Source organism: Nycticebus coucang, chromosome 19 (genome assembly GCF_027406575.1).
Source record: "Nycticebus coucang isolate mNycCou1 chromosome 19, mNycCou1.pri, whole genome shotgun sequence".
In the NCBI taxonomy this organism is placed as follows: domain Eukaryota; kingdom Metazoa; phylum Chordata; class Mammalia; order Primates; family Lorisidae; genus Nycticebus; species Nycticebus coucang.
The window spans coordinates 15,007,327-15,019,817 of NC_069798.1; the positions used below are offsets into that span (position 1 = coordinate 15,007,327).

Consider the following 12,491-nt stretch of genomic DNA (forward strand, 5'->3'; position numbering starts at 1 on the left):
CCAGATAAATATCTGACAATTATCTGACACTGAACGTGCCTGATAAATCCACGTGGAAGGGTAAACCTGAAGCAGATGAAACTTTGCATGTATTTCTGTACTTAACCACTTTGTTTCAGTGAGGGAAACCAAAGAATCACTCCCCAAAAGGGAAGGGAGCGTCAATCCAGGATTATATATTTGGAATTTGATGGGTAGAAATAGCAGCAAATGCAGCCACGGGCTGCCTAGGCTGCCCCCTCATTTCCATAGTTTCCTCGTGATTTACTTTCCTCTTAGGGAAAGGATTAAATGCATAGAACAGCTGAAATGCCCATCTGTTGGTGGTTAGATAGCTTTAGTTGAGGGCCGCTGTGCTGCTTAATTACCTTAACAAGCAGGAACATCTTTCCAGTGCCCAGCTGAGCTCCCAGCGCAGAAGTGCCCTGGTTGACCAGTGGCTGTGGGTGCTGGAAGGGGCTGTCCGGATCATTGGCTGTGTCCCTCCTTTGCACAGTCATGGCTTTCAGCCAAGACTTGGAGAGATTGAGCAGCTGGCTCTGGTCTCACGCCTAGATCCTGGGGTGCAGGTATCGCTAGGGCTGGGCTAGAACCCAGTCCCTTTGGAATGTTCCTGCCCACAGGTCAGAGGAGAGTGGTAAGAGTCCACAGCAAGCTCACGTCTGTTCAAAGCCGCTCCTGAGGACTCCTAGGGAGATTGGGGAGGCAGAGAGTAGGAAATGAAGGATCGTTATGGGGCGTACCCACACCCACCCGCTCCTGGATCACCCCGTCCCTGTCTGAGAGGCCTTCACAGCCTTGTACCTGGTGCCGTGGGCCAGGGTGGGGCCCACGTTCAATTCCATGGAGGCCCCTCTCTCGAGTCAAGCCTTTGTTTTTATAAAATGCGAAGGGTGTCCCAGTGTCTCTGAGATAGATGTGATAGACTTTTCTCCAGATAAGTTAGTTGTGGGCTTATCTTTTCCTGTTACCAAGAAGGGATAGCTGGTGTCCGCCCCATGTCAGGCCTTCCTAACTCTGCTTCCCGTCTCCTGTGGGGCAGCCAGACAGGGCTCCTTTCTGAACTGCATCCCTCTGGACAGTCTGTGTCTTGGGTGGTCTCCTCTTTCCAGCTAAACTTCCCCTCTCCCCTTTATGCAGCTGTGCACACACAGCCATGCAACTGCAAGAAAGCACATTTAAGTGACCTCACACCCCAACAGCAGAATGATCACTTCTGCAGAAACACAGGCATCACAGGGCTGGAGTTTCCTGTCCATCACACGGCCTGGCCCTCTGAACTCCATGACCTGGAATTAGGTGGCCATGAGAACAGTGGTCACTCAGACGGTCCCAGACCAAGAAGGAGCCACAGCCTATTAGATTGGCACTTTGATTTACAGTAACATGCTCTGGCAAAGCCTGGGCATTGTGAATTTTTACAGCCCACACAATTAGACTAGTGGATGAGCTCAAAGCATTGGTGTCAGCTTTAATTTATTCTCTCCCAACCCAGAAAGAATGAGCAGTGGAGGGGACCGTTGTCACCCTTATGCCTGCAGTTTGGTCTCCTAACTCTGTCACTCAGGGGGGCTAAGAAGTCCAGCCTCTAAGAGTCATTAGATTTTAAGACAGGACATGCTGAGGCAGAGAAGGTACCCATCAGGTCAGTCTGAATTGGGATGTGCTTGCTGCCTGCTCTTTAACTGACACCAGAGGCTTCCAAGTGTCTGCTATAACTGTGTGTCCTGTAAATAGAGGTGTTCAGAGAAAGCCACCAAGTTTTGTTAGAGCCATTAGGAAACCTTTGATGTGTTTTGCTGGCAGTGGACCATCCCTGCGAATGGACCTTCATGTCAGAATCTGTAGCCTTCTTTTATCTGGGCTTTCATTGTTGCCTGTAGTCGGCCAGAAGACACACAGCCTCGGCAAGCATTCTCTGGAGGAGGAATGAAACTAACAGGTGAAACCCAGCAAAAGACTTTAATCAGAGTTAACAGTGCAGGCCACAGAGAGAAAGGGAGGGAAAAGTGTTCAGAAGGGGCTCCAAGGAGCCAGACTTTAGGGATGGAAAGAATTAGAAATGAGGAGGAAGAAATTCAAGTTTCAAGGGATTATTAATAATAGCTACTATTCTCTACAGACATGCAGGGAATGTTATTCAACCCTGAAAAGAAAGGAAATTCTGACCCATGCTACAATATGGATGAACCTTGATGACATCATGATAAGTGAAATAAGCCTGTAATGAAAAGACAATAAGCGACTTCACTTAGGAGACAAAAAGTCAAGTGGTGGTTGCCAAGGGCTGGGGGAGGGAATGGGGAGTTGTTTGGTGGGCACAGAGTTTCAGTTTGGGAAGACAAATATTCTGTGGGTGGATGGTGGTGAATTTCCTTAATGCTGTTAAACTGTACTCCTAAAAATGATTGAAATAGATTTGTAAATTTTCGGAGCTGGGCATGGTGTGTGCACCTGCAGTCCCAGCTGCCCAGGAGGTTGAGGCAGGAGGATCTCTTGAGCCCAGGAGCAATGATTGTGCCTGTGAGTGGCCACTGTACCCAGATGGGGCAACAACGGAGACCCCCCAGCTCTAAAAATAAAAAATTGTTTTTAATTTATAAAATGGTAAATTTTCTGTGACATATTTTCCTACAGTTTAAAAAATAAAAAAATTTTTTAAAGGCTGGGCACGGTAGCTCATGTCTTTAATCCTAGCACTCGAGAAGGCTGAGGTGGGTGGATCACCTGAGCTTAGGAGTTCAAGACCAGCCTGAGCAAGAGAGAGAAGACCCTGTCTCTTCTAAAAATAGAAAAAATTAGCCAGGTGTTATGGTGGGCACCTGTGGTCCTAGCTACTTGGGAGGCTGAGGCAAGAGAATCACTTTAAGCCGAAGAGTTTGCGGTTGCAGTGAGCTATGATTCCATAGCACTCTACCCAGGTGACAGAGACTGTCTCAAATAATATTTTAAAAAGCGAACTTTTTTTATTAAATCATAACTGTGTACATTAATGCACACCATGTGCTGCTCCCAGCACCACACAGAGCACTTCTCACATAGTTCTCAGAGTGGCCTTGTTAAGTGGGTACTATTGCTGTTTTTGTTTTACAGATGTGGTGATTAGATAAGTCTCCCAAAGCCAGGTGACCTTGTGAATGGTCCAGTGTGGATCGAACCCAGATTTGTGCAAGTCCAAACCCCACCCATGCTCTTAACCCTGCATGTGAACAGCAGTCTGAGACACAGGAACGGGGACAGGGACACCCACACACACATCAGGCACCCACGGTTTTTCTAAACACCTCCCCATGCTGCTAATGGCGGAGACTGGTTTTTCTTCCTGCCCCAAGCAGCCACTGTCCCCTTCAGGCTCCTGGATCCAGCAGGACTCTCTTTGTGCTTGAATCTGATTTTCCCATTGCTTGATGGTTTGGGGCTGTAATACACGTAATTGTTATATGGGACCCTTATTTCAAAGAGTGACTGGTGTGGCCTCTCTTTTGCAGACTACAGTGATTGACTATGTGAAGCCCTCGGATCTCAAGAAAGACATGAACGAGACCTTCAAGGAGAAGTTTCCCCACATTAAGTTAACACTCAGCAAAATCCGGAGGTACAGGAGTCACCACCCCCTTGAACTTTCCCTTCGAGCTCCTCTTGCAGTACACATTAAATGTAGGATTTGCTGATGGTCCCCTCTTTTGTTCCAGTAACTGAATCACTGTCATGTTCAGCACAGAGGGACTCCTTGATGCTGGCAGACATGTGCCACAGTGTGGTGGGAGGGCCAAGAGAAGCAGGACGGAAGTCCAAGCCCTGGACACCCCATTGACACAAATCTAGGGGGAGGGTCCTCAGTGAAAGAATCACTTCAAACCGTCTGCAGCTCGCTGGCTCTATAAGATTTCCACCATGGAAAACTCAGAGGATAAACATTCAGGTCTCTGCTTTCTCAAACCCAGGCCAAGAAGAGAAAAGAGCTGGTATCTTAGGCTGTGAGATAACTCTGTCCTCAATTGTGTGCCCAGAGGTGTCAGCCAGCCAAACCATCACCAAAGCAGCCAAATCAAAGCCAGGCCTGTATTTCCCTATAGCCGAACCAACTGACTTTGTGGTGATAACGCACCTGCCGGCCAAAGCGTCCATAACTGTCAGACATGCGAGTACACATGTGTGTGTGGTGGTGGGAAAAATGAGAAAAATTAAGCATCCACACTTTGTCCCTTTGCTCAGCAGGGTTCCTAAGGACACTGCTATAACTTGTGCTCACAGCCTAGCACCTTTCTGTCCTGGTTAATCAAGTGACAGGTATTTGGCAGGGCTTAGGCCAAGTGCCCCATTCGTGTCTGCCTCGTATGACCATCTCTCTGGTATGACTGTGTCTTCCAGATGTTGTCTGTTACGTTGGACAACTTCACTCTGGGTCTCCAAGGAGACCCTGGGACATCTTCTGTGTTCAGTGGGGTCCTCCTATGTCCAGTGTTGTGGTCATTCGAGTCCTGGCTGGTCACTCTTCCCACCTAGGCTGCTGTCCCTGCCTGTTGTTGTCCTAGAAGTGGCGACACTGCCAGGTCTGGGGAGAGAATAAAAGTAAAATGACACAGTTGGTCTATACAACTTGACTAACCGAGATGAGTCCAGAAGAGTCCCAGCTGCGTGATTTGCTCCCCCCACACAGTAACTCTGACACGTCTGAGAACGTAAGCCCAGTCCACCCTGGGGACGAGGAAGAGAAAATGCTTTTGAGAGGGGGTAGTCTTTTTCTTTCTGGTCTTCTGCAACTCTTAGGTTGTAACAAGACTCTCCCCTCCTCCTTGTCTCCCTCTAGTTTGAAACGAGAGATGCGTAAGCTGGCTCAGGAGGACTGTGGCCTCGAGGAGCCCACGGTGGCCATGGCCTTTGTCTACTTCGAGAAGCTCGCCCTCAAGGGGAAGCTCAACAAGCAGAACCGGAAGCTCTGTGCTGGGGCGTGCGTGCTGCTGGCAGCCAAAATTGGAAGTGACCTCAAAAAACATGAAGTCAAGCATCTGATTGATGTAAGTGGCCTGTGTCCTAATGGCTGGGGGAGCACACTGTCCAAACACGTCAGTCCAGGGTCAGACTCTGGCCGGTGACCGTGCCTAAAAGGTTTCTAATCCTCAGAGGACAGCAGAGATTGGGGCCGTGAAGCCGACCTTCCCGCAGTGGATGTCAGACACCCATCTCAGGCTGGCTTAGAACAAAAGAACAAGACCAAAGATGCCCAGCTTTGGGTCTGATCACGGAAATCCATTTTCAGACCCCATGAGGGGTGAAACAGCTCTCACAGGCATAGAAGCCGCTATAACCACAAGAAACCACAAGGGGTCTTGTGAGCAGCATGTCCCCCAGAGCCTCCACTGTTAAATGTGTTGGGTCAACAAGACTCTGGCTTCCTGCTGCCTCAGTCGGCTCCTCTTTAGGGAAGGGGGTGGGTTCCTTTAAAGGAGAGCCCCCACAAAGCTAGGACACATTAGTCCCTTGGATAGATATATGAATGCCTATTTTAAAATTCAGTATCTTTTTTTTTTGAGAAACAGAGTCTTATTTTGTCACCCTTGGTAGAGTGCCGTGGCATCACAGCTCACAGCAACCTCAAACTCTTGAGCTTAAGTGATTCTCTTGCCTCAGCCTCCCAAGTAGCTGGGACTACAGGCGCCTGCCACAACACCCGGCTATTCTTTGGTTGTAGTTGTCATTGTTTGGCAGGTCCTGGCTATATTGGAACCCACCAGCTCTAGTGTATGTGGCTGGCGCCCGAGCCGCTGAGCTATAGGTGCTGAGCCTAAAATTCAGTATCTTAATAGAAAATTTAGGTACATTACAGCAACAGGTTAAGAGACAATTGCCATTGAAAAAATAGTTTGAGTTCCCAAGAGAAGGGATATCTTAGCTGCCATAACAAAATACCATAGATGGCCAGGCACGGTGGCTCACACCTATAATCCCAGCACTTTAGGAGGCCAAGCCAGGAGGATTACTTGACACCAGGAGTTCAAGACTCAACAAGGCAAGACCCCATCTCTACAAAACAATACGAAACTTAGGTAGACCAGGTGGCACATGCTTTGTAGTTCTAGATACTAGGGAGGCTGAAGCAGGAGCATTTCTTGAGCCCAGGAGTCTGAAGTGACAGGGAGCCATGATGACACCACTGCACTCTAGCCCTAGCAGCAGAGTGAAACCTTATCTCAAAAACAACCAAAAAACAAAAAATTACCATAGACTTGGCAGGTTTAATAACAGAAATGTATTTCTCATTGGCTGAGAAGTCCAAAGTCAGGGCACTGGTCACTTCTGTCCCGGGCAAGGATGCTCTTTACTGGCTTAAAGATGTCTTCCTGGTCTTGGCTTAGTTTTGGAGAGGGCGGGGCACAGAGCAAGCTCCCTGGTTTGTTCTAACCAACACACTAATTCCATCATGAGAACTACACGCACAGGCCCTGACCTAAACCTGTCATGCCCGAGGACCCACCTCCTAATATCACATTGAGGATTTTGCCAAGGACATAAGAACTGTGGGGGGACGGGAACACTCAGTCTTTCACAGGGCTGTGCCATAGGAACCACCCAGGAGGTACTGGGCTTGGTTAGGAGGGAGAAGGAAGAGGCTGTGCACCAGCCTCTGTTGTGGTTTCTACAGAGAGGACCAGGCAAGGCAGTACCCGGGCTTAGGATTGGCTAGCTGGGGTAATATCAGTGGGCTCCAGGGCACAGGGGCTGTCCCTGATTGTCTGGTCCCTGCCTTGGGGTGATGAGGCAGGGTAGAGACCCAGAGCTTGGGAACCATAGGGGAAGTGGTGGGGTGTAAGCTCTGGATTGGTTGGTTTGCATTTCAAAGGCACCCTGGAAGGGGTCCCCATAGAGGATTTGGCTAACCCAGGAGGAGCAGTCCCTCTAAGGTCAGCAAAAACCTCAGATCTTTTTTTTTTTTTTTTTTTGAGACAGAATCTCACTGTGTCACCCTTGGTAGAGTGCCGTCACAGCTCACAGCAACCTGAAACTCTTGGGCTTAAGTGATTCTCTTGCCTCAGCCTCCCAAGTAGCTGGGACAACAAGCGCCCACCACTATGCCTGGCTATTTTTGTTATTATTGTAGTTGTCATTGTTTTTAGCAGGCCCGGGCCGGCTTCAAACCCACCAGCCCTGGTATATGTGGCTGGCACCTTAACCACTGAGCTACGGGCGCTGAACCCATTTTATAGTTTTCATTAATATTTATAATCAAAATACAGAAAATAGACACGGTTAATACAATGCCCCATATGTCTGTCAGCCATCCCCATCAGCACTGCTGTGGGCACTCCCCCCCGAAAGAATATTTGGGTGCACTGCTGTGGGCACTCCCCCCCCCCGAAAGAATATTCATTCCATAGGTCAGTGCTTTACTAATCTTAAGAAATGGTACAGCGTCACTGAGCTTGTACAGTAAATACATGAACATGGAGGTGATCATAGGAGACTGCATCTGAGCTAATTGATAGGCTCAGATAGAGATTTGTAGAACTAATGAATCTTTAGATGTAACGGACAGTAATAAAAATTGTAAATTAGATCACAGTGGAATAATATGCCACACAGCAAAAGCTGGTGGTATTGATGCAGAACAGTCATGGTTTGATGAACCATTTGCAGTGGCGATGAGCCTGAAGTAAGATCACATCCCAATTATAGCCAGAATGTAATCAACAACTAACTTCATTGGTGATGTTTTTGTCTTAAGCCAAAACAGAATGTGTTCCAGGCAAAATGAGGGTGCCAGTGGGCAGCAGCCCTGTTTACCCATGTGACACTCTAAAAGTGGGTGACCTCCCCAGAAATCAGGTTCTTGTGTGTGAGGTGTAAGAACCAAACTGCACCATCAGCTCACCTCCTGAGCACGTGGGGGTCACTATTGTAGGTGTTCACCCTATTTTTAGCCCACCCGCCTTCTCAGCCTGATTGACAGTTTGAGCAGGTGAAGCTTGAGGCCCAGTGCGGTTTGATTCTAAGCGCTGCAATTTACTGCCCACATGACCCTGGACATGTTCTCTGACCTGCTGGAGCCTGTTTTCTCATCTGTAAATAGAGATAAATGTAGCATCACCCTTGCAAGGTTATGGATTTTGTTTTTTGAGACAGTCTCACTCCATTGCCTGTGGTAGGGTGTGGTTACATCATCACAGCAACCTCAACCTCCTGGGTTCAGGAGATCTTCCTGCTTGTAGCCTCCTAAGTAGCTAAGACTACAGGCACTCACCACAACACCCTAATCCTCTATAACACCCATCTAGTTTCTCTATATTTAGTAGAGATGGGGTCTCACTCTTGTTCAGGCGGGTCTTGAACTCCTGAGCTCAAGCAATCCTCCTATCTTGGCCTCCCAGAGTGCTGGGGTTATAGGCATGAGCCACTGTGAAGATTAAATGAAGTCACGTGACTGCGTGAGGCTGCAGGCCCTGGGGAGGGATTCAACTGATTCCTCCCCGACCAGGACTGAGGGCAGGAAGTGCAGACTCACCCCCCATGGGTGTCCCCAGAAGCACACACCAGCAAATGGATAGAGAAGTTGAACTTGGAAAAAGCCTAGGACTTTAATTTCAAACACTAACATACACTGGGTTTTCTTTTTCTTGCAGAAACTGGAAGAGAAGTTCCGGCTGAACAGGCGAGAACTGATTGCCTTTGAATTCCCAGTATTAGTGGCCTTGGAGTTTGCCCTGCATTTGCCAGAGCACGAGGTCACGCCCCACTACAGACGCCTGATGCAGAGCTCCTAGCACCAGCCCCGGGGTGGCCCAAGGACTGTTTCCTCCCAGCTTGGTGGAGCAACACTTACCACTGGAAATGCAAAAAACAGAACTCAAAAGACCAAACTTTTCCTTCTCAACATGTTTCTGTGGAGAAGCTAGTCCTGGAACCTTCCAGGGAGTCTTCAGTGTGACTAGCCCAGAGAAGCCTGGAGCTGTGTCCCACACAGAACAAGGGACGAGGAGACGTGTGCGCGCAGCAGGGGCCCTTCCCACTAGCGAGAACTCTTAGCCGCCCCACCTTGGTCTTCCTCCCAGGCACACACAGACCTTGTGAATGTGGTCTAGCGTCTTCTCTCCAGACCTGTTCCAGCTCAGGGCACAAAGGGCTTGCACAGACGCCGGGTGAGAAGCTGCAGAAGTTGGGAAAAAGCTTTGCAGAGATGCCCTCCTTGTGTCCAAGAGTTGTGCCAATCTCTTTTTGTATCGGCCATTGGAAGTGCACTTTCCCCGGGGGCGTGTGGGTTTGCAAGATACTGCAGCAGCCCTCACCCACCCCCATAGCCAAGCCCACCCCTGATAGAGCAGACCTCAGCCTGGGGTCACGAGCCAGGCTGAGGTTTGGCAATTCTTTTTAGATGCTCTCTGGATAAGAATCACTGTCTCCACGCCAGATCATTGGACATTCTCTGCCCTTAGAAAATGATACTGTTTCTGTCACCACCAAGGGGACAAACAAGATGAGTTCTCAGTGTTGGATGAGTCATGGAAAGGCATGGAGCATGGCGCCCTGCCCCTTCCTGCCGCCGCGAGGCGTGCATGTATTTAACCTTGGCACTTTCCCCACTGTGGAGACAGCGGGGGTGGCGCTCGGTGGCGGCGTCCCTGTGCTCTATGTTAGAGTGCATACTGAGCACGTTTCCTGTGCTGTGTGTATCTATATATAAAACGTTTTATAAAAATCCAGAATAGGAATAAGACGCATGATTGGTGTTTGGCGTTCGCCCAATGAGACAAAGTAGGGTTTATGCTCAGGTTGAGCTGAGGCCGCAGCGGCTCTTACCATTCCCGGGTACCCGGGGCTGTCAGTGCAGGATTTTAATTATGACTTATCTTGACTCACGGGGACGCCTTGCAGTAGGCATGTCACCAGGCCATCTCAGAGCTACAAGAGAGAGGTGCCTTGACCGAAGAGAGGCTGCAGCCATATGAAAAGAGAATGAAACCCTTTTATGTATACCTGTATGTGTAGACACACGTGTCTTCCCAGTCACCTCAACCTTCCACTGCTGATCCATCCGCCACCCCAGATTGCACACAGAGGTCCCACATTCGGAGCTTCTCATAGCAGCCAGAGAAGGGGTGATGGGGGAGCCGAGTAGAGACAGCTTCCCTTAGCTGAGCTGTCAAGGTCTTGTCAAGCCTGTGGGGGGCAGGGATTGAAGCAGCTGCTGGGGAGGCCCAAACAGAATACTTGACTTCTTCAGAACCTTTGATTTAACTGAATTTTAACTGTTTTATTTGTTCTAAATATTTTGCTAACAAATTTCCTTGACTGGAATCAGTTGTAAGATGATTTTGGAGGGGGTCAGGGGCATGATTCATTTGGTCTCTTCAGCCGATCGAAAGTTAGATCAACTAATATTTAAGGGTACCAGCTATAAATAAAGCGAATCGGGAAGCACAGAATGTGCAAGAGGGACTGCCCTAAGCACACAACGCCCTCGCCCCTTCTCTTGTGGAGTTGGTCACCTTGCTTCTCTTTGGGGAGCACCTGGCTCTCCACCTACCCATGCAGCTCCCTGGCCAGTCCTACGAAGCAGGGCTCCATTATCTAGAGATGGCCCAATAGCTCCCCCACCACCCACCCACCCACCTTGAGTCTCCTGCTGCACTCAGGGACATCAGGTGGATGGCACAGGCCACCAGCCCAGACTGGAGCGAGAAGCCTGAGTTCTATGTCTTAAAATCAGGCTAATTTTTCTTGGATTTGGGGTGATAGATTTGGTCATTAGCATTTATGAAATGAACTCATGAAGTTAGTGGTGTATTTAAAGACATGTTAATTCTAAACTCCTTCCTGGCCTATGGGTTTGTTGAGTGGGGAGTTTTGTTGGTTTTCATTTGGGCAGAGGTTCAGGGGCTGAGAGTGAAGGCATTCGATCAGGTCTCCTTTGCATGTTCACAACACGAGCTTTCCAGAGGCAAAGGAAGATGAGAAGGTGGGGGAAACACGGTGAAGGATACAGGTCACTGCCAGAGCCACCACTGAGCTGTGGAACCTTCCAGACACTTGTCAACCTTGGGGTTTGGTGAGGAAGCCTGAGTATATGTACCCACAGAAGACCGCTGACCAGACTGGTTCTGAGGTTTTTTGACCACCACCAAGGCAGTTTTGGCCCCTCTGAGTCCTGGTCCATCTTAGGACTGCCCTGATGCTGCCCCCCAGTTCTCAGGCACAAGCACCTGCAGGAAGGTCCGCCCACCAGGCTCCTTGGGACACACACCTGGATCTGCCTCTTTCCCCAGAGGTGGCCTGGGGGACCAAGAGCCCCTCTCCCCTAGTCAGCCCTGACTGTTAAGTAAGGGAACCAAACAGCAGCAAGGTTGGGACAGCTGCCCTTGGGAGGAAGCAGGAGCAGGGGCCCATCTAGAGCTGGGGACCTCCACTGTCCCTGCCCTAGAGGCCCGGGGCCCAAGCCCCAACCAGCCCAGGGATACTTAGAAGTGACCATTTTTCCTCCCTAATAAAATCTATGTTAAACCAGGAAATTCAAACTAAATGCAGACGTCTTTTGTTTACCTTGGCTTTTATTTCTCTGTAGATTCCCCTACAGAGCTGTTGCTTTCACCAGCTGGCAGGCTTGGCATGGGGCAGCCACTTAGCGCACCCAGAGCACTCTGTACCATGGGCCCCACCTTAGAACATGGGAGGTTTCCGTCCCCTCCTTGTCATTCCTTCCTGTTCCCTCCATCCCTCAACAGCAAATAAAACTTTCATGCTCTTGCTGCTGAATTCTGTATCTACCACTTAGATGTATCTGGTTGGGTGCTGAGTGGCTGGCCCTCCCCTGGTCCACCCTGCTGCCTCCTGTGACATAGGACATCCTGAAGCCTGTGCCACACCCTCACCTTTGCAAGCTATGGGGGCAGAGGGCAATGAACAAAGTAAATTCAAGCCAGGTGGTTTGAGTACCTGCTCCTTGTGCTACTGGTCCAGTGGTGGAAGAAGTCCGTCAATGCGAGGGGCTTGTAGGGGGGAGTCCTGCCTCCCCAGGGCAGCCTCAGGCTGCCTTCTGGGGCTGTCAGTGTAGTTCAGTAGGGACAATGCTGACCAGGCCACAGTTAATCCACATAGGGGAGAGCTGAGAGCTGGAGAAAAGTAAACCTCCATTTACTCTGAAGTCGCATATAACAGGTGGCTTCCCATAGCACAACTGCAAGATGAGTATGGTAAAAAGCTGGAAAAGATGAAAGTGAGAGATGAAGGGGAAAGGTCCTATTGGTCACCTCATGTCCAAGCCAAAGGGCCTCAAGGAGCCTGGGAAAGGTGCTGTCTCAGAGAGCCCTGCCCTGTGCAGCACCATTCAGACTTTTAAGTAGATAGCCCAGAAACTCTGCAAACATAGGGCCGGTCAAACCATGAAGGAACCTGGCAAGGACTGCACCTCCCTCCGTGATGTCTTGACTTACATTAGGGTTATGTCTCAACCCACCCTAAGTTGGAAACACCAGGTCGAAAATACGGTGACTACACCTACA

At 49.5% G+C, this 12,491-nt stretch overlaps 1 protein-coding gene across 2 annotated transcripts in view; it reads left to right on the forward strand.

Annotated features, from left to right (window-relative positions):
* Positions 1 to 11,743, forward strand: part of CABLES1 (Cdk5 and Abl enzyme substrate 1) — a 108,596-nt gene extending 96,853 nt beyond the window's left edge. For both annotated transcript variants that reach the window (XM_053571680.1, XM_053571681.1), the window contains 3 exons: positions 3,489 to 3,595; positions 4,811 to 5,018; positions 8,619 to 11,743. In XM_053571680.1, coding sequence (XP_053427655.1) covers positions 3,489 to 3,595; positions 4,811 to 5,018; positions 8,619 to 8,759 — 456 coding nt within the window. In that variant the 3' untranslated portion in view covers positions 8,760 to 11,743. The remainder of the gene's footprint in view (positions 1 to 3,488; positions 3,596 to 4,810; positions 5,019 to 8,618) is intronic.
* The last annotated feature ends 748 nt before the right edge of the window (positions 11,744 to 12,491 follow it).